We start from the raw sequence: 27,966 nt of genomic DNA, 5'->3' as shown, positions 1-27,966 counted from the left end.
TGGCCCTTGCCTTCCCTACACACCATTCACAAATTTACCAATTCAGTGACATCCCTCCCTTAAAGCAAGTCAGTTAAGTTTCCATTGCTACCTACCTCTGTGCATCAAAACTGCAGCTAGATTACTGAGTACCATGTGTAGCTCAGGATGATTGATCTGTCTTGCCAGATCTGATGCCCTTTGCATATAAATATAGGCCTCATCAAAGCGGCCCTGTGCATCCAGGGTAGTAGCCAGGTCACTCATCAGCACAATCGTCTATATGTAAAAGAAAAAAAGTGTTTTCTTTAAAAACATGCCTGCATAGAATGTTAATGTGGGGTTCATCCAACTGTGAATATATGATTTAATTTTTCCTAGCATTCCACAAAAGATGAGAGATATCAGCCTTTAAGAAATTTGTGGGAATTTGTTAATCACATTGTACAGTGGAGAATGTTAGTTTGACCTTTTGAGAAATTCAAATCTGGAAATTAGGGAACGGATACACCTTATTCCAACTAATTACCCAATTAGAAGCACCAAATGAAAAGTAACAGAAGCTGTATATATGATCCCAGTTAAGGCTGAGCAACTTTGAGAAGCCAGCCCCTTATGGTTGGTTTGCCTCTGGAGCTCCACTGTATTATGTTGTTCCTGCTGATAACCCTGAGGCTCATCAGAAACAAGAAATGCACAACCTATTTTAGGAGAATGCCCAGTAAGAATTTTTTTTTTTAATCTAGCTACTATAAGAGGTAGATTTTCATACCTTCTTCCCCACTGATGCCATGTTTTAAGCCCCCTGACTCTAGTACTTGGAGATATGAATTCTGTGCTTGCTTATTATTCCTCACTCCATTTGGAGACTCTTCATAATAAGCTGTAAATCCCTTTCATGGAGATAATTCATAGCTCAACTTCCCTTTTCTTCCAAAACGTATTACTTACCCTACCAATATACCCCAGCCTTGGGACACATTCAGTTAAAGTTGTCTTACATTGGGAATAGCAAGCATTCATAGCCAAAGCGATGCACTCCTTACATCTATGAACTTATTTTGATGGAGGACAGACCCAAAAAGATGATGATTTCAATTCAATGTGTTAGTGTTCTAACAGAGCTTTACACAGTATACTTAAATTCTATAATAGCCAATGATTTAAAAAGTGTTTCTAATGTGGTCCCTGATTCTTTCCCTCACCTCCTGCCATTTTAACTGGGGGGCAAGGAAGGCGAGGATATTTGTGTATTAAAATGTTCCTCATAAAGATTCTAATGGGGGTATATACAGACACCACTCTGAAATACTGTGCTGTGTCCTTTGAAGCCTGACCAGTCCTGCCTTGCAGAAAGGTTGCTCTGTTGTGCAAACCATGGCTCATGCACATGTTTTGGACAGACCCAGTAACTGATAACTAGTCCCAAATCTTTTCTGAAACAAGTGGTTGGGGTGAGGGTACTGGTGGTAAGAAAATGAGTAGACTGGGGAGCAAGGAGGATCTAGGACCATCTGCTGATTCTGTTCCCAATGAGTGTGACATTTCACACCCGTCAATTTGAAGCCTTTGTTTTATATTTCCTCTTCTATGTTTTCCTCCCTTACCTGTGGGTGTCTTTCTCCTTGTATTTCTTCAGAAATCTGCAGAGCTTTTTCATACATCCTTTGTGCCTGTGATGGCTGCTTGGAGAACAGAAGGTAGCGAGCACAGGCGTCTAAGCACATGCCCAGGAGGAGGTGTGTATTGGCTTTCTCTTCCACTAAGGAGAGAAGAGGAATCAGCAAGTCTACCCAAATCGTTGTTACCAGGACCCACAAATATGTCAGCAGACCGGGACCCACATGTCACTTAGGGAACAACGTAGGTGGATTAACATCCAGTTAAATGACATATTCCAGACTAGCTGGAATCATGGAACTTCACCCTACATTTTAAGCAGATTGAGTCCACACATCAATTAAAATGTGGAATGTTATTTTTAGTTTGAAACAATATTCAGCAGAAACAAATGAAGATAAAGAAGAATGAGTTAACAACAAGAAGTCTAAGGCCAATGAAAAATCTGCAGGGTATAAGAAAAGCAATGCAGTAAGAAAACAGAACACTCAAAATCCTGAAGTACAAAGTCACAAGCTGAATTTAAAGAATGCAAGGTAAAATTTTAAAAAGCTAATCCATTCAGAAAAGAAGAAAACTTACAATGACACAGCATCTCTCAACACATTCAAGAATTGACCATACAGTGTCTGAAAAAGAACAAGCTTAAAACACCTAATGCCACATTAAAAGAATTGGAAAACATAGATCTAGAGCACAGTAACCTGTATCAACCTGGCTAAGACTTCTAATAGATGATTCAAATAATGCAGAAATGGTCATAAGCAAGATTATATGGAAGTTCTGCAAACTCTCAGTACAAGGTAAATGTTCACACAACAAAAGACTAGAAAAAGAGGTTACCTTAGATAATCTTAGGAAACAAATTAGTAGACAACCAAGTGAGTATGTTCAGTTGGGTTTATTTAACAGCAAAGCTGTTGTTCGTATCAAACCCTTTTCCTTCCATGTTTTCAGTTTTCAGAAATCTTACAAGTGGCATACAGAGTTTAAGGAAGACTATGTTACTAAAATGAGACTTTTCTTTTTTAATACCTTCCCATTTAGAGAAAAAAGTACAGCTTATTTCTATCGCTTAATTTTACATAAATACACTCTTTGAGACTGACCAAATCTGATTTTCAATGTGAAAATAAATATTAAAAGTGTTCTTGGAGTTATTTCTATACAGAACTAACACCAGAATCATCTGAATCATCAGACTCATCTATTTTGGAAAAATCAGATTCATCAAATGAATCTTCAACCAACAACTGTTCAAGAAGGATGTTAACATCACGCATAGGCATGCTATGTTTTCTAAGATTTGACATTTTCAGAGATCAAGAATTACTGTATTTTGTATATGGAAATACCACTACTAAAAACAGAATGCTATAATTAGAATGATGTGTTCTGTTTCCAAAGTTGATATACTAGAGCAATGTGAAAATGGTAAAAGCGAGATATTTTGTGGCAATGATTTAAAAAGATGTTCAGTATTATGACAAAAGTACAAGAATAAAGTGACAAGCAATTCTAGTGGAAAACTGTTACCCCTGTTCTCACTAAGTAGTGGAGTGGAAGCAAAAGCAGTAAAGCTTTTTAGAGAAAACAATTAATGAGGTGTAATTTAGCTACTTAAAATTCATGGCACATTCCGACCACAATAAAAATGAAAACACTTTTTGAAAAGCAAACTTTTCTAAAAATAAATGTTACCTAACTTTTAGAAAACACAAAACCTTTAACAACTGCCAAGAGAAAATTTCATGGATTTAATAAAGTTCCCCCAAAGAGTTCCTTTTCTAGTAATTTACTTAAACGTGGTTCTTTGAAATATTAATATAAAAATTGCTAGAAGTTAGACAAGAAAAAAGGTAGTTTAATAACTGAGAAATATATTGGAATCATTTATATGGAGCTCCTAAAAGATCATTTGAAACTGAGGTATATTTACTTCTTCAAACATGATTCTCTTTCATAAATTACTTCTGCTCACAGAAAAAAATTTACTACTACCTATACTCAGTCCATGAAGCAAATAGGATTCACTATATAATTTTTTACTCAAAATATTATCAAATGGAACAATCATATATATTAAGGAGATGGCCAAACAGCATGTATTCCAGGAATATAAGAATGGCTCAACATACTTAATGTATCAGAGTATCAAACTAGGTTCACATAAAATAGACTAAAAGGGAATCTGATAAAGTACTGGAACAATTATATGCATTTATTAACAACAGCAAAAGAGCATCTCAATTTACAAAAACTTGAGCATAGACCTCTAACTCTCCCATACCCCCTCACCGTCAATAGCAATATACGAAGTCTACAAGGGTTTTTTGAAACTAGAGATATTTGTTGCCCAAATTCCAGGAATACCCTGAAATTTCTGCTCAACTAAGTCTCTTATTAGTCAACTGACTAGCACTTCCTGATTAGTCTTAATGGTTTTAGTGGAGGAAATAAAGCAGGATCTAACCTAACACTATACATGAAACCCATCTGCTTCAAACACCTAGAAATCTTAGAAAAAATACAACACACATCCTTTGCATGCACAGCTGAGCTCCCAAGAGAAGGAAACCCCAAAAGCCAGAAATGAGGAGTAAGCTGAAACCCAAAGTGAGCTGACACAGCAAAAAGCCCAGTTTTTGTTGGTTTTGTAGGATAGTTTGAGTGTCTCTGTAATCCAAGAATTAAAGCTGTTGACTTGTACTAAACAGAAAACTCGATCTGAAGCCAATGCATGAAACCAGGATAATTACCATTAAGACCACAACCCCAGGGAAAGAATGTATGTGTAAAAAACTGTACCACTCCATCCTTCACTCCCCCACCCCACAACCACAGGCACAGGGAGACGACAAGGAAGCTTGAATGGCCAAGTCTGGGATCTAGATGAGAAAAATGACTACCATGTAAATTTGATATCTAATTTATAACATCCATTTCGGCCAGGAACTGAGTGCCTGGAAGACACAAAACTATTCTGAAATCTCACTGTATAGCTAAAACCTTGCTGAAGAGGAATGTATAATCCAATATCAGTAAACATGACAATTAATCATAAATGAGAATCAGCAGACAGTAAAAAAGCAGGCCTTATCCTCAAGAATTGTAGAAAATCAGAACAACTCCAGTAGTTCTCTTTACTTCTAGTAAGTCAAGCATATTCCACCTCAGAGTCTTATACCTGTAATTGCCCTTTGCCTGTAATTTTCTTCCCTTAAATAGCCACTTGGCCTATTCTCTCCCATTCACCAGGTTTTCTTACTAACAAGGCCTTCCCTCTGTAAGACCGCATACTGCCCCAACATATTCCTGGTATACATACTCCTTCATAAATATCCACATAGCACTTAATTCATCTTTGTACACACCAACTTGCTGGATAGTGCTTACTATGCCTCTTTCCCCCACCAGAAATGTGGCTCCATGAGGCAGTGACTTTGTCTTATTTATATCTGTATCTCAGCACCTAGCAGCATATCTAGCATGTAATGGGCACTCGGTATTTCTGACTGAAATCATTAAATGAATGAACAAATAGAAGAAATTAAACACATAAAAGGGCTGGCCATGGTGGCTTACACCTGCAATCCTGTAGTTTGGGAGGCTGAGGCAGAAGGACCACTTTAGCCCAGGAGGTCAAGACCATCCTGGGTAACAGCACAACCTCAATTCTACCAAAAAAAAAGAAAGAAAGAAAAAGAAAAATTAGCCAGGTGCCTGTAGTCCTAATTCTTTTGGAGGCTGAGGTGGGAGGATCTTGAGATCAGGAGTTTCAGGCAGCAGTGAGCTGTGATGGTGTCACTACACTCATTCCAGCCTGGGCAACAAAGGAAGACCCTGTCTCTTGGGAAAAAACCCATAAAGGTACTGAACTCAATAGGGAAAAATAATGAAACTAAAACTTAATTATAATTACAGATTTAAACATTAGCACCCCATGAATCTATGAACACTCAATATAGAGATGTCACTACAAATCAAGACGTAAGAAGTACAAACTATGAAGGTAAATATCAAGATTTTGTTAATATCCAAATATTTAAACTATGCCAAATGCCCTAATGTGAAAAGACAAGCTACAAGGAGACATGTAACCCACAAAAATATAAAATGATTGAATACGTAACTGTTACAAATCATTAAGAAAGACAACCCCTCAAAAAAATAAGCAAAGGATATAAAGAGCTAATTTTCAGAGCAGGTAATCTGGATAGCCAATAAATACATAAAAAGATATTCTATTTTACCAGTAATCAGAAACATATAGTAAAGCCACCATGAAATTCCTTTTCAAATCTAGCAATTTTAAGAAAAAAAAAATCTGATGATAACAAAGATATACAGAGAGCATCAAGAACACTAATAAACTGCTAGTCAAAATGTAAACGTAAAACCACTTTGATAAGCAATCTGGTTTCTGCTGCTGCTGTTTGAGACAGAGTCTTGCTCTGTTGCCTAGGCTGGAGTCATCTCAGCTCACTGCAACCTCTACCTTCCCGGGTTTAGGTGATTCTTGTGCCTCAGCCTCCCAAGTAGTTGGGATTACAGGTACCCACCAACACACCTGGCTAATTTTTGTATTATTATTATTTTTTAAGAAAAGATGGGTTTTCACCATGTTGGCCAGGCTGGTCTCCAACTCCTGAACTCAAGTGATCTGCCCGCCTCAGCCTCCCAAAGTGCTGGGATTACAGGCACAAGCCACTGTGCCAAGCCTGAGAAGCAGTTTGGTATATGCACCCCGACAACTCCACTTTTATATACATATTCTAGGAAATATCTTACAGGTGTGCTCAAAGACACAGGTCCAAAAATGTTCAATGAAGTATGACTTTTAATAGCAAAACATATAGAATAACCCAACAGGTCCATCAATAGAACTGTGGTATACTTCTACAATGGACTCTATACCATGGTTGTACTGAGGAAACAGGGCCACCTTTAGCTTGTTCCATCCCTTGTGAGAAAAGAAAAAAGGTTCAACTTACCCCTCACACCAGTGGATTAATTAGAGAAAGTCACCCTTTAAAGACAGATGTGCTGGGCGTGGTGGCTCACGCCTGTAATCCCAGCACTTTGGGAGGCCAAGGCGGGTGGATCACAAGGTCAAGAGATCGAGACCATCCTGGTCAACATAGTGAAACCCCCGTCTCTATTAAAAATACAAAAAATTAGCTGGGCATGGTGGCATGTGCCTGTAATCCCAGCTATTCAGGAGGCTGAGGCAGGAGAATTGCCTGAACCCAGGAGGCGGAGGTTGCGGTGAGCCGAGACCGCGCCATTGCACTCCAGCCTGGGTAACGAGTGAAACTCTGTCTCAAAAAAAAAAAAAAAGACAGATGCAACCCAGCAGACATGCAGTTCGGCAAACAGGGACTGTGCTCTAAGAAAACTGCTTTAAATATCAGCCTGATGTATCTCAACAACAAAATGTTGAGTGACAAAAGCAAACTACAGAAACAACTGTACAGTATGATACCATTCATATTGTTTAAAAATATATTCGCCCTATTGTATATTTTTGTTTTTGAGATAAGAGTCTTTGCTCTGTCACCTAGGCTGGAGTGCAGTGGCACAATCTCAGCTGACTGTAACCTCTGCCTCCCGGGTTCAAGTGCTTCTGCCTCAGGCTCCCGAGTAGCTAGAATTACAGGTGCTTACTGCCATGCCAGGCTAATTTTTTTTTTTTTTTTTTTTTTTATATGGAGGATTTACCAAGTATCTTTATACTTTCAGCCTTGGCCAAATTTTAGTATTTTATCATATTTGCTTTGGAATATATATATGTGTATATATATACACATATATATGATGTTTAAACCCCTGTAAACCCCTCTGTGCAGAGGGGTAGCTAGTATCCTAAATTTGGTCTTGTTCGCCTACTTATTGCTCTTGTATATATCAATCAATAAACAGCCGGGCGCGGTGGCTCAAGCCTGTAATTCCAGCACTTTGGGAGGCCGAGGCGGGTGGATCACGAGGTCAAGAGATCGAGACCATCCTGGTCAACATGGTGAAACCCCGTCTCTACTAAAAATACCAAAAAAAAAAATTAGCTGGGCATGGTGGCGTGTGCCTGTAATCCCAGCCACTCAGGAGACTGAGGCAGGAGAATTGCCTGAACCCAGGAGGCGGAGGTTGCGGTGAGCCGAGATCGTGCCATTGCACTCCAGCCTGGGTAACAAGAGCGAAACTCTGTCTCAAAAAAAAAAAAAAAAAATCAATAAACAATATACTGCTGGGTGTGGTGGCTTACACCTGTAATCCCAGCACTTTGGGAGGCTGAGGCAGGCAGATCATGAGGTCAGAAGATCAAGACCATCCTGGCCAACATGGTGAAACTCCGTCTCTACTAAAAATACAAAAATTAGCTGGGCGTGGTGGCATGCACCTGTAGTCCCTTCCAGCTACTGGGGAGGCTGAGGTAGAAGAATCGCTTGAACCCAGGAGGCAGAGGTTGCAGTGAGCCAAGATTGCGCCACTGCACTCCAGCCTGGGTGACACAGTGAGACCCTGTCTCAAAAAACAAAAACAAAAAAATCAGAAGAAAAGCACAGAAGTGACTTTCTTCTTCTTTTTTTTTTTCCCTTTTTGAGATGGAGTCTCACTCTGTCTGGTACCATCTTGAGTCACTGCAACCACCACTCCCCAGATCCAAGGGATTCTCTTGCCTTAGCATCCCAAGAAGCTGGGGTTACAGGTGCTTGCCACCATGCCTGGCTAATTTTTATATTTTTAGTAGAGACGGGGTTTCACCAGCTTGGCCAGGTTGGTCTTGAACTCCTAGCCTCATGATCTGCCTGCCTCAGCCTCCCAAAGTGCTGTGGTTACAAGTGTGAGCCACCGCAGCCAGTCGAGAACTAACTTTTCTTAATAATAAATGGGTAATGTGGAATATAAACTGAAAAACCTCCCAAAATATAGATGAAAAAAACTGATGGAAGAGGGGATAATATGAAGGATAGAGAAGAGAAAGGTCAACATTCATGTAAATGACATTCCAGACAAAGAGGCCAGAGCATGTGAAACAGAAGCACTGAGCCAGGTCAGACTACAAAGCTCCAGAGAACTGGATGCTAAAAATGAAGGTTCACAAGGCACTAAGCAAGCTTCATAAACAGACAACTCCCTAACTTTAAAATAAACTACTTAAAAAGCAAGGCAAATACGCAGACTTTAGAATTCCCCTCTGCAATGAATTCCACTAAGTCTAAAATTCCAGATCACAGACAAAAAACAAGTGAGGAAAAGGGAAGGGCAAGACAATGTTAAAATGTAGTCAGGTCATTTTAGAGAAGTAACTGAAAGCAGTATTTTTTCCTCAGAGTCAAATATGTCTAAGAAATGTTTAGGTCACTCCTCATAGAACTGAAAATCATATATATATATACCTTCCCTACAAAATACAAATACAGATCCATGAGGGAAAAGTTCCTATAAGAGGAACAATAATGGAAAACACTTTTTGAAATGCAATAATTAGACCAATTATCCCTTTTACTACTACTTTTTAAAAGGTTTTCAGATTCTATATCACAAGACAATGATACTCAGGTTTTTTAAAAAATCCAACCATAGCCTTCTACAAAGGACACACTGAGGCTGGGCGTCGTGGCTCACGCCTGTAATCCCAGCACTGTGGGAGGCCGGCAGGGCAGATGGCCTGAGGTCAGGAGTTCCAGACCAGCCTAACCAACATGGAGAAAACCCCATGTGTACTAAAAAAAATTAGCTAGGTGTGGTGGCGGATGCCTGTAATCCCAGCTACTCAGGAGACTGAGACAGGAGAATCACTTGAACCCAGGAGGCAGAAGTTTCAGTGAGCCAAGATGGCGCCACTGCACTACAGCCTGGGCAAGAAGAGTGACACTTGGTCTCAAAAAAAAAAAAAAAAAAAAAAAAAAGCAATGTCAAGATACATACACAGAAAAAAAACACACACACACACTGAAAACTGACTCAGAAAAGGCTGGGTGTGGTGGCTCATGCCTGTACTTCCAGCACTTCGGGAGGCTGAGGCTGGCGGATCATGAGGTCGGGAGTTCAAGATCAGACTGGCCAATGTGGTGAAACCCCGTCTCTACTAAAAAAAAAAAAAATATATACAAAAATTAGCTGGGCATGGTGGCTCATGCTTGTAAACCCAGCTGAGGTAGGAGAACTGCTTGAACCAGGGCCTGGGAGGCGGAGGTTGCAGTGAGCTGAGATCACACCACTGCACCCCAGCCTGGGCTACAGAGCAAGACTCCATCTCAAAGTAAAAAATAAAAAAAAAGACTCAGAAAAGTTTTAGGGTAAGATATAGCAGATAATATAAAACTAGAATTTGTAACAAATACCTTAAATAGGAAAAAAGGAAATCATTTTCCTGATGAAGGGATAATTCATAACAGAGATATACATCTGGGACTGTTTAAACAGAGCACAGAAACATGTATAAAGAAAAAAGATTTGAGGCTGGGCACGGTGGCTCAATCCTGTAATCCCAGCACTTTGGGAGGCCAAGGCGGGTGGATCACAAGGTCAAGAGATTGAGACCATCCTGGTCAACATGGTGAAACCCCATCTCTACTAAAAATACAAAAAAATTAGCTGGGCATGGTGGCGCGTGCCTGTAATCCCAGCTACTCACGAGGCTGAGGCAGGAGAATTGCCTGAACCCAGGAGGCGGGGGTTGCGGTGAGCCGAGATCATGCCATTGCACTCCAGCCTGGGTAACAAGAGTGAAACTCTGTCTCAAAAAAAAAAAAAAAAAAAAAAAAAAAAAAATTAAAAAAATTTATCAGCTGGGCACAATAGCTCAGGCCTGTAATCCCAGCAGTTTGGGAAACTGAGGCAGGCAGATCACCTGAGGCCAGAAGTTCAGGAACAGCCTGGCAATTATGGTGAAACCTCATCTCTAATAAAAATACGAAAAACTGGCCAGGCGCAGTAGCTCACACCTGTAATCCCAGCATTTTGGGAAGCCGAGGTGGGCGGATCACCTGAGGTCAGGAGTTTGAGACCAGACTGGCTAACATGGTGAAACCTTGTCTCAACTAAAGATACAAAACTTAGCTGGATGTGGTGGTATGTGCCTGTAATCCCAGCTACCTGGGAGGCTGAGGCACAAGAATCGCTTGAACCTGGGAGGCAGGGGTTGCAATGAGCCAAGATCATGCCACTGCATTCCAGCCTGGGCGACAGAGAGACTACCTCAAAAATAAAAATATAAAAAAAAAGGTCCATGCCAGCCTGGCACAGACATGGGACTATAGCTACTTGGGAGGCTGAGTCAGGAGAATGGCTTGAACCTGGAGGCAGAGGAGCCGAGATCATGCCACTGCACTCCAGCCTGGGTGACAGGGTGAGAATCCGTCTCAAGGAAAAAAAAAAATATCTAGAACAACTAGACAAAATCAGTAAGGACACAAAAGACTTGAATAACACTATAAATCAATTAAACCTAACAGCCATTCATAGAAAACTCCAACAGAATACACACAATTCTCAAATGCACATGCAACATTCTCCAGGATAAGCCATGTGTGAGGCCATAAAACATCTCAATAAATAAAATCATGCACAGTTGTTCTATGAACACAATGGAATAAAACTGGATCCAACAGAAGGAAATCTGAGAAATTCACTAACATGTGAAAATTAATCAATATACTCCTAAATATCCAAAGGGTCAAAGAAGAAATCACAAAAAAAAAAAAGGAAAATACTTGAGACACATGAAAATACACCAAAATTAATGAGATGTTATAAATTAATAGTTATAAGTGGCAATTATGTCAGAAGAAAAACCTTAAGTCAATAACCTAATCTCCCACCTAAAAAAAAAAAAAAGAAAAAAAACAAAATAAATCCAAAGCAAACAGGAGAGATGTAATAAAGACAGAGTAGAAATAACTGAAATGGAAAACAGAAAAATAAAGAAAATTAATGAAACCAGAATTTGGCTCTTTTAATGAATCAACAAAATTAAAACCAAGGAGAAGTTATAAATACAGTAGCCTAAGTCCTTCATAAAATTGAGAGTGGTAAAATATAGATGCCAAATCATGTAATAAATTAGTAAATGTATCACGTTCCACAAATTTTTGTATAGTGCCTAATGAGTACTGATCATAGACCTGGAACATTTGATTCTCATAACTCTATGAAGTAAGTTCTATTATTATTTTCATTTTATTGATAAGGAAGCTAAGAACAGAGAAGTTAAATAGCTTGTCCATTGCTATTATGTGGCAGAACCAGAATCTGAACTCAGGCTCCAGACTTCAAACACTCATGGTACCAAATATTATGTCATCAAAAATAACTTTTCAGAAATGTTTTGAGTATTTAAAATATGAAAAGGAATAAAACCTTTCAAGGAAAGGAGGAAGAAATCAATGGGAAACATCTTTTTACTAGTTAAAAAAATATGTATCATAAAATTAGGAAATAGAAAAGGAAGATGATCTCAGACATATAAGAGATCATCTTATATGATTCCTTAAAGTTTCTTCTAGGAAATTCCTTAAAGTTAAAGAAATTAATAGGTTTATAAAATTTGTTCAGCCAGGCGCGGTGGCTCAAGCCTGTAATCCCAGCACTTTGGGAGGCCGAGGTGGGTGGATCACAAGGTCAAGAGATCGAGACCAACCTGGTCAACATGGTGAAACCCCGTCTCTACTAAAAATACAAAAAAAATTAGCTGGGCATGTTGGCGCATGCCTGTAATCCCAGCTACTCAGGAGGCTGAGGCAGGAGAATTGCCTGAACCCAGGAGGCGGAGGTTGCGGTGAGCCGAGATCACGCCATTGCACTCCAGCCTGGGTAACAAGAGCGAAACTCCGTCTCAAAAAAAAAAAAAAAAAAAATTTGTTCACCCATATGTTCATTTATTCAACAGATATTTATTAATGCTTATCATGCATTTAGCAATGTCCTACGTACTGAAATTAAATCAAGAAAATGGAAGAAATACATGAGTAATCAAGAAGGAAGGAAAAAGCTGCCAGAGAATTAACTCAAGAGTTCTGGTCCATCTGGCATCACAGACTCTACAACTTTTCAAGAAACAGATCATTCCAATGCAATATCCCATACTTATTTCAGAAAAGAAAATACAGAAACCATCCCAATTCATTTTATCATAATACAACCCTGTGATGACAAATAATACAAACACAGTAATACAAACAATACAAGAAATATACTGTGGATCTCTTAAGAAACACAAAAGTTACATATCAGCATTAAATATTATTCAACAGTACAGAGGTACTGAGCAATTAACTTACAAGCAAGCTTGGTCTGCTCTAGATATATAATAGTAATAAATATATTCATATAGTTTGGTACTAAATTGTATATAAGACTAAGTTGCCTATTACTACTATTGCTTAATGTTCTAAAGGTACAGCCAATGAACTAATTTTATAAAGGGAATGGAGGGAAACAGTAGTATAACTTTCTGGAAGGAAACAATTACAGGTTGAGTATTCCTTATCTGAATTGTTTAGGACCAAAAGTATTTCAGATTTCAGATTTTTTCAGAATTTGGAATATTTGCTTTGGATACTGCCAGCATGCCAAAACCAAAAATCCAAATTCAAACGCTCCAATGAGCACTTTGAGCATCATGTTGGCACTCAGCTTTGGATCTGGTGGATGCTCAACCTGTATCATGATTTCCGGAATGAATAATTATAAATGTGGAATTAGTGTATCTTTTTACGTTATTTTTTTCTTTTACTTTTTTCTGACTTCATTTTTCTCAAAATTAGTGTGAATATCAACTGAAAAGCAAAGAGTTCAGTCAAGGAGTCAGAATCAAATGTAATAAATAGCTGTCATCTATATGAAGAAAACTATAATTCCTCAGTGAGACGGCTCACTATTACAAAGATCTTCCTTTGTTAGCAGCTGTTTGTCCCAGTATCCATTCTTTTCTCACATGACTCACATCCTCAATCAGTTTTAGCCAATCATGATAATCCATTTTTTTGCCAAGGACTGGGTTAGAAATGGCATGTGACCCAATTCTAGCCAATGAGAAGTAAGGATAAATCTACTTGGAGACTTCTAGGAAAGATTACCTTGATCCTATGAGAAACATCAAAGAAGTCTCTTTTTTCTCTGGACACTGTCATTTCTGGATGAGATTCCTGGGAATTGCTACAGTCACGTTTCAACCACCAGGGGAGCATGGGAAAAAAGCCAACACATTGAGAATGAGTGAGGGAAGATGGAAAGAGCCCATTCCTTCATGATTTCAATGAATCACATTATCAACTAACTCAACAGCCTGCTCCCTATCGCTGACTGCCAGTTACTTGACATAAGTATCCTTACTGTTAAACCTCATTTAGCTGAAATTTCTGCTCTTCACAGTCAAAGGTATGCTAACTTTAATTCAGATGGCAATCTCCCCAAACCAATCTGTAAATATAATGCAAATCTAGTAATTCAGTCTCAAGGCACTTTGGGAAGTTGACAGAATTCTAAAATTCATGTGAAAAGTGAAAAGTAGGAAGGAATTTTGCAAAGGAGCCATGTGTCAGCTGTCCTATCGTATTAACTCAAATATTTAACTCAAACAATGTATACTGTTATAAGTGTCCTCAAATACATTAGAATGAAAAACCCCAAAAGAAACCCAAGTATATACTACTTAGTACACATAAAGATTGATTACTATCTGTAAGAAAAGTTACCGGCTTCACACCAAAATAAATTCCAGATCTACTAAAAAGTTAAACTGTTTAGAAATAAAGAGGAAAAAACAGAAGATTGTAAGGAAAGATGAGTGAGAATTCTTGATTTCAAAGCTTGAAAAATACCTCTCTAAGCATTAAGCTCCAGAGGGCAGAGACTTTTGCCTTCCTTGCTGCTATTCAAATCCTAGAACATCTGGCACAGAACAGCTACTTAGTATTTATTAAAAATTAATAAAAGCAAAGGAAATTAGAAATGAATTCTGATCTAATTCTAAAAAGATTACTCAGTCATAAAAATGCCCTAAAATGAATACGTATTATGATTCATTTATAAATTTTTTTTTTTTTTTTTTTTTTTTGAGACAGGGTCTCTCTCTGTTGCCTATGCTGAAGTGCACTGACACTATGACAGCTCACTACAGCCTCAACCTCTAGGGCTCAAGTTATCCTCCTGCCTCAGTCTCCTAAGTAGCTGGGACCACAGGCATGTGTCACTGTGTCCAACCCATTTTTTTTTTTTTTTTTGAAGAGACAGGATCCCGCCATGTTGCCCAGTCTGATCTCAAACTCTTGGGCTCAAGTGATCCTCCCACCTTGGCCTCCCAAAGTGCTGGGATTACAGGTATGAGTCACTGCGCTCAGCCTACTTAAATTTTTAAAAGCAATATACAAAAACTAAATGACATCTTAAGGGAAACAGAGTAAAACTAAAAAAAAGCAAATGAATGATAGTGACAAGATTAAGGAGAGCAGTATCTCAGGCAGAAAGAGCTCCAAAGGTACTTGTAATGCTACGCCACTTGTCTGTTTTCATAATCCTTTTTTTTTTTCCCTCAAGACAGGATTTTGCTCTGTCATCCAGGCTGGAGTGCAGTGGTGCAATCTCAGCTCACTGCAGCCTTCACCTCCCAGGCTCAAAAGATTCTCAACTCAACCTCCCGAGTGGCTGGGACTACAGGGGTCCATGACCATGCTCAGCTAATTTTTGTACATACGGGGTTTTGCCACATTGCCAGGGCTGGTCTTGAACACCTGACCTCAAGTGATCCACCCACATCTGCCTTCCAAAGTGCTGGGATTACAGGTGTGACCCACTGTGCCTGGCAGATTCTTATATTTTTTAATTCTTACGATTCTTAATTTTTTATACAAATGTTAATTTCATATTCCCTTTTCATTAGGGGGAAAAAAAACCCCACTCTATAAACACAAATCAGGCGGAAAACTCAAGAGACAAAGGGTTAATATTTTTACAATAAGGCTCCAATAAAAGAAAAACCTCTCAGCACCCTAAGACACAGAAAAGAAAAAGATACACCTCACTGCTTATCAAAGAAATGCTAGATAATGCACCAAGGCCGTATCATCAAGCTAACAAAGATTATAAAAAGTAATGAGTTTTGGGGAGGAGGACATAGTCTTACCACAATAATACAAACCACTAACAAACACTTTCTGAGTAGCTACAATGTATTATTCTAAGCACTTTTTATGTATTAACTCATTCAACCTTCCTAAAGGTCCTATGAGTACTACTTTGAATCTCACACTGAAGAAAAATCACACAGGGATTAAGTAATTTGATCAAAGTCATAAAGTAAATAAATAGCAGAACTAGGAAATATAAAGTAACACAGCCCTTTCAAAGGCAGTTTGGCAACAGTCATCAACAACCTTAAAAATGTGCTGCTACTCAACTTCGAAATCTCAGTGCTAAGAATCCACTTTAAAGAAACAGATTTGGACACTATCTTGATGCCCAATGACAGATTTACTATTCTGAACTGAACACATGTGTTTCTCTCCGCTCCTTCCCCAAATACCACTAAAATGAAAGTTTCAAGAGGAAAAAGATGTAACACTGCCAGGAGCAGTGGCTCATGCCCGTAATTCCAACAATTTGGGAGGCTGAGGCAGGCGGATCACCTGAGGTCAGGAGTTTGAGACCAGCCTGGTCAACACTGTGAAACCCTGTCTTTACGAAAAATAAAAAATTAGCCGGGCATGGTGGCTCATGCCTATAGTCCCAGCTACTTGGAAGGCAGAGGCATAAGAATCGCTTAAACCCAGGAGGCAGAGCTTAGAATGAGCCAAGATCACGCCACTGCACTCCAGCCTGGGTGAAAGAGTGAGACACCTGTCTCAACAAAAACAACAACAAAAAAGGAAGATGAAGACTGAATGCCTGTGGCCCACCATGCCAATGAAAAGTAAGCCAACATAAACTCTAGAATACTGGAAAAGCCTATAAATTGGAGAAAGCAAGTAAAATGGTTAAGCGAAGAATCTGACACATACATAACAAATAGAGCCACAAAAAAACCTAGTTAACTGCAAAGGAAGCAAAACGTACACAAAAGGAAATGTAATTCTGTAATCATGTTACTTGACTCAGCAGCTAACAGTATTCATACACTCATAATGTAGACATAACCAGAAACTACACTAAATCTTCACTTTTCCATAAGTCAGCAGATTCTGAACAACAAATCAGGAAATAACAATTTTATGTTATTTTATGTTATTGAGAAATGTATGTTATTGAGAAATGTAAAGGTAAATACCAGAAGAAATTGATTAAGAGTTGAAAACAGATGGGGTGGGATGAGGTAGCAAGAAAATGCTATCTTAAATTAAGCTTTGTACGATTAATATTATTTGACTTTTTATAATAACGAGTAACAATGGAAATCAATTTTAAAAAGAAAAACGCAAATTTGTTATAAAATATTATAGAATACTTAGAGAAACACAAAAATAAATTCCCTATAAATCAACCAAAAAGAATCACTGCGCATATTTTGATATCTATCAATCAGTCTTTGTTCCATGTCTATCTTTAGTCTACATATTAACTATACTGTTTCGTAACCAAAGTTTTCATTTAATATTTTATGGGCATTTCCTCAGTAAGTACATATAATAGTTACATGGGGAACAAGATAATTACGCTAGAGCAAGTTTTTATGTGATCTTAAGTAATGTTCTCTTAGGATAGAGTTAGATGTGTCAATAAAAAGCACATAAACTTGATAATAGATGTGCTTTGTGCAAAAGTGAATAGGTAGGAATTTCTTTTCCCAAAAAAATAAGATGAAGAATCATGTAACACATTTTCTATACTGCACAACTAGTAAAATGTAAAAACAATGTTTATAATAGAAATTAGCTTGCTCTATCCAACAAGAATTCCTTTGCCTAGAAAAAAAAGAAGTCACAATATGTCACTAAATTTTTAAAACTCAGGTTACAAAGTGGGATATACAGTATCATCCCAAATTTATTTCTTAAAATGTAACCCAAAAGGACGTACTAAAAAATAAAGAGTAGCTCCTTCTTAGCAGTATTATAGATGATATTTACTTCTTAGCGCTTTTCTACATTTTCTTCAATGTTTACTGATACTACTTTTTGAGTCAGAAAATATAGCTTTACATTCCTAAGAAACCGCAGTTAGGCCGGGCGCGGTGGCTCAAGCCTGTAATCCCAGCACTTTGGGAGGCCGAGGCGGGTGGATCACGAGGTCGAGAGATCGAGACCATCCTGGTCAACATAGTGAAACCCCGTCTCTACTAAAAATACAAAAAAAGCTAGCTGGGCGTGGTGGCGCGTGCCTGTAATCCCAGCTACTCAGGAGGCTGAGGCAGGAGAATTGCCTGAGCCCAGGAGGCGGAGGTTGCGGTGAGCCGAGATAGCGCCATTGCACTCCAGCCTGGGTAACAAGAGCGAAACTCCATCTCAAAAAAAAAAAAAAAAAAAAAGGAAACCGCAGTCAACACTACGAATGAAAGATAGCAAGGGTGTGAACAGTTCAAAAGTGACTTTCTTGACAGCTAGAACTTGTTTTTACAACTCTTGTGGATTTCCTCAAAGCACTTCCACACTGCACTGAAACTGGATTTACTTGTTGGTCTTTCTTGGGTCTTTTGTTCTTTCTTTCAGTAATTATTGAGCCTCTATTATGTGCCAGGCACTGTTCTAGGCACCAAGGATTTAGCAGTGAGCAGAATGGATGAAGTCTCTATCCTTCTTTGATAATGAAGACAAAGCCTAAAAATTTTTTTAAAAAAAACATACTTTTGGTGGAGAAATAAACACAAGCACAGAACACACACACCTCTACTTTCAAATGTGACGAAGAAAAGTAAAGGAAAGAGGAGTAGATCAATAGTAAGGTTGGAAGAGATGACTGTTTTAGTGAGGGGAGGACTCCAAGGAAGTGGTATTTGAGCAGCGACCTGAATGAAGTACGGGAGAAGACAGAATAGTCTAGGTAGAGGGAATATCAAGCAAAAAGGCCTTAAAGCAGCACTGAGCTTGGAATGTGCAAGAATAAGACCAGTGTGGAGAGACTGGAACCAGCAAGGGGAGCGCAGCAGATGGCATGAAACAGGTGGGTGGGCCCAGGTCATAAAAGCCTTACAGGTCCACGCAGGGACTCTAAGTTTCTTCTAAAGGTGATCAAAGGTACTGAGGTCTTCAAACAGTGATGGCCTGTACCGATACAGTAGGGTAAGGGGATGAGACATGGTCAGATACGGATATATTTTGACGGCTGATCCAATACAACTTGCTAATGGATTAGATATGAGGAATGAAAAAGAAATCATGGACAATTCTCAGGTTCTTGGTCAAAGCAACTAAATGAGTGAGTGTTGTGCCATTTATAAAACTGAGACTAACTAGTGGAGAAACAAATTGTGAGTGGCAAAACTGAGGAGACCCACTGTGGACAAGTTAAGCATGAGATGACCATTAGACATCAAGTCAAGATGTCAGGTAGGCAATCATAACCATAAGTCTGCCATTTGGGGGCAAGTTGGGGGCTGAAGGTATAAATCTAATATTTAAAGGTATGGAATTAAAGAATATCTCCTAGGTGTGGGGGCAGAAAGAAAAGAGAATAGGGCTGAAAACAGCCCCACGGCCTGCCAACACTCACCTCACTGGAGAGACCAGTGAAGCATCCCAGAAGCCAAGTGAAAGTATTTTCAGTAAAGGACAGTGATCCACTAAGTTAAAGCTGCGGATGAGTAAGTTAAGGACTGAGAAGTAACCACTAGATTTGGTGACTGAGATGAAGGTAGCTTCGGTGGAGTGGTGAAGATAAAAAATTGGCGTACAGTGACCCTTCCTAATGCACGGTTTCACTTTCTGGGGTTTCCGTTATCTGCAGTTAATCATGGTCTAAAAATATTAAATGGAAAATTCCCAGAAATAAATAATCCATAAGTTTCTAAATTGCATGCCACTCTGGGTAGCATGATGAAATCTTGGACTGCCCCACGCCATCCAGACCAGCACATGTAATCATCTCTTTGTCCAGCATACCCATGTTGCATACAGCACCTGGCCGCAGTCACTAAGCCGCAGTCAGTTATCAGATCAACCCACCGTGTCACAGTACTTGTGCTCAAGCGATCCATATTTTACATAATGGCCCCAAAGTGCAATAGTGACAGTGGTAATTTGAATATGACAAAGAGAAGTCAGAAAGTGCTTCCCTTTCATGAAAAGGTGAAATTTCTTGACTTAATAAGAAAAAAAATTGTATGCTGAAGTTGCTAAGATCTACAAAAGAATGAATCTTCTGTCTGTCACACTCTTAACAAATACTGTTATAACCGTTCTAAGTTATTGTTGTTAATCTCTTACTGTGCCTAATATAAATTAAATTTTATCATAGGTACATATGTATAGAAAAAACAGTGTATTAGAATTTGTTTCAGGCATCTACTGGGGGAAGTACTGTATGTTCAGGAGAGAAGACAATTAGGTCCAGCAGAGTTGACTGCCATATCCCTACCATCTCAATAGCTCTTGGTATAGAGCAGGTATTGAATAAATGTCAAATATGAAAATTCTCAATACTTCAACCAAAATTAAGAAACCCAAAATGGAGAGCTAGAGAGCTTCCTGCTCATCCAGTTCTATTCCTAGCCTCCATAATGAGTGAGGATGAATTGTAAAAACAGAAGCTTTTTTCTCTTCTTTCTTAACTTGCTATTTATCTAGGGCTAAAACATAATAAGCATTTCGACTGGTAGCTGAACTAAAAGATGAAAGACCTCCTTCTGCTCCCTGATTTTCCATAAGTTGTATGTAACCAAAAGTTAACAGATAAATTATGAACATGTCACCAACAGGGTTAAAAAACCCACCAAGACAGCAGTCAAATATTTTAAACAAAACATCTTATTCCAAAACTTCTGATACCTTAAAGATAGTCACTTATTTTACAAAATAGGTAACTTTCCCTCTTCCCAATTGAGATCTCTTTCCATTTCTCAACGTGTAAAATAAAGCCTTTTGTGGAGACAAGGCAATGCCCAGATAACAGTTTCCTACCTGATATAATGTCTTCTGCTAATTCCTTTTCTCTTTCAATTTTTTCCTCTAGAGTTGAAATGCAGAATTCATAGCCAGCAAGAGCAAATTCCTGTCTGTAAAGCAAAATCAATAATCAGTCAGTCACCTTTTCTTCTTTTTTTTTTCTTTGAAGCGTAATCAGTCATTTACCTTTTCTTCTTTTTTTTCCTCTGAAGCGGAGTTTTACTCGTCGCCCACGCTGGAGTGCAATGGCGCAATCTCAGCTCACTGCAACCTCCACCTCCTGGGTTCAAGCACTTCTCTTACCTCATCCTACCAAGTAGCTGGAATTACACACACCTGCCACCACGCCCAGCTAATTTTTGTATTTTTAGTAGAGACAGGGTTTCACCAGGTTGGCCAGGCTGGTCTCGAACTCCTGGCCTTAGGTGATCCGCCCACCTTGGCCTCCCAAAGTGCTGGGATTACAGGCATGAGCCACTTTGCCTGGTCCATTTACTTTTTCATAATTTCCTTTTATCTTCATTCTTCCAGCTCAATCTAAACATTATCGGTAAAGGAAGTGTAAAATAGGAAGAGGAAACTTAGCTTAAAGTCTAAAGAGTGTCAAATCTGCCATTTCTCAGAAGTTTTTTTTTTAAGTCATCCATTTAATATAACTTAAGACATAAAGAGCAAGGAATGCTGCCATAATTTTAATAACTGACATAGCCAGTAGTCTTCATCATCTCCCACAAACAAATGGTATCCAGTGAATCAGTTTCTCCGTGTGTGAAAGCCTCACCCCTGTTCACATAATACTACCCTGAAGTAGGTGGCTCAGGCCACCCTGCAGTTGAGGATTCCAACTGTTGACCTCATATAGCTTCTAAGGAGTTTAGTCATTTTATATTTCTTTCAAGCTGTAGGTCTTTGATCAAAGTTTCTTCTACAGGGCCAGGTGCCGTGGCTCATGCCTGTAATCCCCACATTTAGGGAGTCTGAGGCCAGTGGATCACCTGAGGTCAGGATTTTAGAGATCAGCCTGGCTAATATGGCAAAACTCTGTCTCTACTAAAAATACAAAAATTAGCCAGGCATTGTGGCGGGTGCCTGTAATCCCAGCTACTCAGGAGGCTGAGACAGGAGAATCATTTGAGCCCAGGAGGCAGAGGTTACAGTGAGCTGAGATCGTGCCATTGCACTCCAGCGTGGGTGACAAGAGTGAAACTCCATCCCCTCCAAAAAAAAATTTCTTTTACAGAAATGCAACTCCTAGCTATGGCAATAGAAGTCATTTAACCCAACGCTGCAGCCCTGGACCCTCAATCATCTGGTGAGGGTTCAGTCAACTCAAGCAGGCAGACAGACGGCTGCTTTTTACAGATGCAGAGGAAATGGGACAGAAATCCCTTCTCCATTCAGGTGCTCAGCTTTGGTTCTTTCAGTTTTGGCTTTAGTTTCTTATAGAAGTGGCACTAAAAAGCTCATCTTCTCTAGTGCTTTGCCAGTGGAGAATTTATGACTCTACTATTCTGCTCTGTTCTCAGAAGAACAGAAGCATCCCCTTCCTTCCCTATACTCAAACCTTGGCAAGAGGGCCCTCTCTAGCCATAATACAGGGCAAGTGGACGCTGCCCATAAGAGGCTCCCAGTCAAAGCCAAGAGGTCTACAAACAATTCCCTCCTAACGTATATCAGCCTTTCTAAGCCCCAGATCTGGCCATGTCTTTTCTGGTCTCACATTTCTCTTAATAAAACAAAATGAAAAGTACGAAGTACCAAGTAACTTAGAGGCTATTACTAGCTTTCACCTCTACAAGACTATGAGTTTGTCTTACTCAACAACGTTTATTAGCTCTGGGCTTCTTCTTACCCTAGGAGTTCATTCCCAGTCAGGAACTAGGCATGTTTGTTGTAACTCCAAGGAAGATTGATTAAGATGCAGTGTTCCCTGGCATGGGCCAAGATCAAAGCTCCTCAAAAGACTTGAAGTCAAAGCCTTCAGGAAGCTCTAGCCTCTCTAGTGTCCAATCAGAATGCAAGCACACTATGCAGGTCCTGATAAGAACAAAGGAGCTGGTGAGTAGGACAGCAGGGACCAATGCCAGGGCCTGACCTCGGTGAGTACCCTTTCTACAGCATCAGGCTCCATGTCACTCCAAACCTATCACAACAATTTCTGCATAACTAAAACCCTAAGGGAAGCTAATCTTAGGTCTCTCCCTAAATTCACCCCAAAATATAACTCTCTAGAGGAGTTCTCTCCTTATATCCCACATGCTTCATCTTTGGACTGTACTTATACCAGCCAAGTGGCTTCTTCAAAGTATTAACATATCATCCCCAACAGCTTTCACATTGCTCTTTCCTCTTCTAGGAAAAGTTAAACTAAAGTTCTAACTCTAACTTCCCTTCCCACTTCAAGCAGCAACAGAACACTTGATTAGCTTTGTCACAGGGCAGCCAGAGATGTTCTGTGCCCCACTAGGCAGGCTCATGGAAATAGCAGGGGCAAACTAGAAAAGACTGACAATTTCAAAGATGAGGGATAGAATACTTTCTGAGTGTGACACCCAATTTCTGGGAGACCCAGATGACCAGTAGGTAACGAATATTACGTAATATCCCAGAGACAAAGTTTTCTGCCCACAGTCCTACTCCCTGGCTGTTATACTTACCTATTCTGCGCAGCATAGATACTGGCCAACTTTAGGGAGATTTCAATTATTGCATTGTCCTCCTGTGAGAGAAAGAGAAATGAAGGGAATTCATAACAAGTAAAATTTTCTCATGCAATATTTCGTATCAACTTCCAGACTGATAGTGGCCTCAAAGCCATAGTCTTTATTCTTTTAGAGTGATTAGCCAACTGTCAATTCCTTGGTGACCATGCTGTTGCATTTAGTGAAAGAATGGCAATTTCTATACAGATCTTGGGAGGGAAACTCCACCTTTCCTGACCAAAGCGTATGGTGGGGGCTGGGCAGAGTTTTCAGGAGACAAGAATGTTTTGAAAACTGCTTCAGTGAGGGGTCAATACTAAGCAATGTCCTTACCTGCTTCATGCCCCCTCCAAGGAGGTAACTCATTGTTGCTTTAAAAAGTTGTTCAGCCTAAAAGCATAAGGAAAAGATTTTTCTTTTAATTGGGCCTCACTATATAGATGACCCTGGATTCTCAGTACCAGTCTGATGCCTCATTCCTTACAAAACACATATACTCACACACACACAGAAAAATACCCTTTTGAAAGGAAAGCAGATCAAAATATCAGGACCCCCAACATCCTCTATGTACCTTAAACTACTCTGTGATAAGCAGAAAACAACCTTGGAGGTTAACTTCTTATCCAAACCCACTGCGGCACAGACTAAAAACTGTCTCCTAACAGTCACTCTCCTTCTCCATCTTTCTGATTACAGAATCCCCTCAACTTCGCCTGGGAAACATGGTGAAACCCTGTCTCTACAAAAAAATAAGAAAATTAGCCAGGTGTTTTGGCACATGCCTGGAGTCCCAGCAACTCGGGAGGCTGAGGTGGGAGGATCAACTGAGGCTGGGAGGTCGAGGTTGCAGTCAGCTATGATCAAGCCACCACACTCCAACCTGGACAAGAGAGCAACACCTTATCTTGAAAAAAAAAATTTTCAGCCAATTTTAGCAGACTGGCCCCCTGAAATTAGATATGGTCATATGATAAGATTTAGGCCAAGGGATGCAGGCAGAAAGAATGTGAACTTCTAAATCATGTAAGGAAGCTGCTCACAGTCCATCTTCTCTTCCTTCCTGGAGGCTGGAGGTGAGTCAGCTCACCCAGGCAAATGAGGGCTTATCTTAGAAGGAATCTGGACTTCTGGATCAGAGAGCAATGGTGCCTATTTGTCTATCTGCCTTCAGTCTTTAGCCTATCTCTGGACTAACACAACAAAGAGAAATACATTTTTATCTTGTTTGAGTCACTATCTTGGGGTCTCTTTGTTACAGCAGCTTAGGCTGTACCCTTACTATTACGGTTCCCTTGAGGCTACTCCTTTACAAATTCAAGGTATTACAAAGTAATTTACTTACATTTTCAAGCTGACCCCGTATAAATGCTAAGTTGGCCATCTGAAAGCAAATTACAAATTGTTTTTCAGTTTACAGCACTGTTTCTATTTATTTCAAACTTTAAAATTCCCTTTTGCTTTCACCCTCAAAATTGAAAAAACAGTTTAAAATGAAAAGCATGTCACCAATTAATCTGCTAGAAGCATAGAACAGTAATCATGTTTGAAGTAAATACTTGCACAAATTTTGTTGATAACAAACCAAATCTAGGTCCACTCATCATTAAAGAAACACATTAATGGCTGGGCACGGTGGCTCACGCCTGTAATCCCAGCACTCTGGGGAGCCGAGGAAGGCAGATCACCTGAGGTTGGGAGTTCAAGACCAGCCTGACCAACACAGAGAAACTTCATCTCTACTATTAATACAAAAATTAGTAGGACGTGGTGGCACATGCCTGTAAACCCAGCTACTTGGGAGGCTGAGGCAGAGAATCACTTTAACTCGGGAGGCGGAGGTTGTGCTGAGCCAAGATCGCACTGTAGTACTCCAGCCTGGGCAACAACAGTAAAAGTCTGTCTCAAAAAAAAAAAAAAAAAGAAACATGCTAATGATATTGATTTCTTTTTGGTCTGAAATTGAGAGGTCTTATGTCACCCCAAGGGTAAAAAAAAAACTGAAGCCGGGCATGGTGGTTCACCCCCATAATTCCAGCACTTTGGGAGACCAAGGCGGGTAGATCACCTGATGTCAGGAGTTGGGAGACCAGCCTGGTCAATATGGTGAAACCTCGTCTCTACTACAATATAAAAATTAGCCAGGCACAGTGGTGCGCATCTGTAATCCCAGCTACTCAGGAGGCTGAGGCACATGAATTGTTTGAGCTCACTAGGAAGAGGTTGCTGTAAGCCAAGATCGCGCCACTGAAATGCAGCATGGGTAACAGAGCAAGACTCCATCTCAAAAACAAAAACAAAAACAAAACAAACCTGAAGCCAAAAGAAAACGAGCTTTGGCCGGGTACGGCGGCTCAAGCCTGTAATCCCAGCACTTTGGGAGGACAAGGCGGGCAGATCATGAGGTCAATGGATCGAGACCATCTGGCCAACATGGTGAAACCTCATCTCTACTAAAAATACAAAAAAACTTAGCTGGGCATGGTGGCATGCGCCTGTAGTCCCAGCTATCCAAGAGGCTGGGGCAGGAGAATTGCTTGAACTTGGGAGGTGGAGGTTGCAGTAAGCCGAGATCAAGTCACTGCACTCCAGCCTGGCGCCTGGTGACAGAGCAAGACTCTGTCTCGGGAAAAAGAAAAAAAAAAAAAAAAAAGAAAAAGAGCTTTAGAACATCATGAAAGTCAGGAATATAAATCAGGAGAACTAACAACCCTCCCCTTCCATCCAACCTTTCTCCTCAGTGGTTCAGACAAGTGATAAGAGTTACCAGATCATAAGTGTAAGTGATGGCCTTCTTGTTATCAGTCTGATAGGCAAGACGAAGAGCGTCATGCAAAATTAACTCAGCCTCTTCTGGCTCATCTTTCATGATGCTCAACTGAAAAGAGAAGACAAACAAAGTAATAGAAAATGAAACATAAAGTAGATGCATATGCTACCAGACAGAAGTGGATGTAACTATGCATTCCAATTAATAGAAGGAATTCATCAGACATTTACTGAAATCCTACTAGGTACAAGGCATTGTCTACAGAGGTGACAGGGAGGTAAACCTCCCTTGCAGCTAGGTGTGGCCATCTGATGAAGTTTTGGCCAAGAGACTCGGGCAGAATAAATGTGATCTTACAACATATTTTATAAGGAAGTTATAAAGATGTCCTTCATCGTCTAATTTCCTACAGGCTGGAGGTGACCATATAGAGTAAATAAGCTTAATTAAAACTAATAAGAGCTATAAAGATGACAGAAAGAAATGATAGGGACCTCCTCTAAATGGGAATTAGGTTAGCCTTCCAAGAACATGACAGCTAAACTGAGGTAGGAAGGATGAGAATGAGTCAACCAAGTAAGGAACTGGGGAGAATAACTCAAACAGAGAGAGTAGAGAATGAATGAAGTCCCTACAAGCTGCAGAGAATGGTTTTAGGGGAAAAATGGAAAGAACCAGATGTGAAGGAAGGATGGTGAGCCAGAGGATTATTGCCAAACTGGTGGGCAAGGTATGCTGGTTTAGATGTGGGGTGTTGCAAGCCATAACAAGGAGTTTGTATTTTATCATAAATGCAGTGAGTAGCCATTTAGAGCTTTCAGGCAAGGAGATGATATGATACAATTTTTTTTTTTTTTTTTTTTTTTTTTTGTCACTCTGGTTTCTGCAAGAATACACTGCAGGGAGACAGGAGGGCAGGGAAGACTACTGGAGCATAGGTGGTGGCAGTGATGGTTTGCACTAGGGTGATAGCAGGGGAAATACAGAAATAGGGAGATTTGAGAAATATTTAGAAATATTTTGCATTTGTTGGAAACAGGACCTGTTGCTGGTCTGTAAGAGTACTGGAAGGCAATGGTAAGGTAGCGTAAGTTTTAAGAATGACTATGAGGTTTCTAGGCTGAAAAACTAATGGTAGTAAAGAGATGGTGAAAGCATATGTTGAGGAGGCATTAAAGATGGAGTTTAGTTTAGGGCATTGTTAAATCTGAGGTAGGTTAACGTCCCAAAATGCAGATGGCATGTCAGCAACACACTACTGGGAATACAAATTTGGACGTGGTTGGCATCGAGTCGGTATTTAGCTCAATGAAGGAGATGAGATAACCTGGAGAACATAAAATAGAGAAGGATGTGGAGAGCCGGGCGCGGTGGCTCAAGCCTGTAATCCCAGCACTTTGGGAGGCCGAGGCGGGTGGATCACGAGGTCAAGAGATCGAGACCATCCTGGTCAACATGGTGAAACCCCGTCTCTACTAAAAATACAAAAAATTAGCTGGGCATGGTGGCACGTGCCTGTAATCCCAGCTACTCAGGAGGCTGAGGCAGGAGAATTGTCTGAACCCAGGAGGCGGAGGTTGCGGTGAGCCGAGATCGCGCCATTGCACTCCAGCCTGGGTAACAAGAGTGAAACTCTGTCTCAAAAAAAAAAAAAAAAAAAAAAAAGAAAGAAAAAAAAGAAAAGAAAAGGATGTGGAGAAAAGGAAAAATTCAAAAGAGAACCGAATCGCATAACCAACACTAAGCTGCCATTTTCAGGCCGCTATATACGTGTGAAATGTGATTTCAGCTAAGCTAGTTAATCGATGAAAACATTTACAAAACGTTCCCAATATTTCGTTTGCATAAAAAGATGACGCCT

The 27,966-nt window shown here is 39.8% G+C and overlaps 1 protein-coding gene across 1 annotated transcript in view; it reads right to left on the bottom strand.

Moving 5' to 3' along the window:
* Positions 1-27,966, bottom strand: part of TTC19 (tetratricopeptide repeat domain 19) — a 30,866-nt gene that overhangs the window by 1,837 nt on the left and 1,063 nt on the right. Inside the window, 7 exon segments of the mRNA XM_039475904.2 lie at positions 96-258; positions 1,587-1,741; positions 20,649-20,743; positions 23,291-23,352; positions 23,669-23,725; positions 24,681-24,719; positions 26,103-26,213. Coding sequence (XP_039331838.2) covers positions 96-258; positions 1,587-1,741; positions 20,649-20,743; positions 23,291-23,352; positions 23,669-23,725; positions 24,681-24,719; positions 26,103-26,213 — 682 coding nt within the window.

This window comes from Saimiri boliviensis, chromosome 17 (assembly GCF_048565385.1).
Source record: "Saimiri boliviensis isolate mSaiBol1 chromosome 17, mSaiBol1.pri, whole genome shotgun sequence".
NCBI lineage: Eukaryota > Metazoa > Chordata > Mammalia > Primates > Cebidae > Saimiri > Saimiri boliviensis.
The sequence above is the reverse complement of the archived record's forward strand: the minus strand, read 5'-3'. Positions and strand labels throughout refer to the sequence as shown.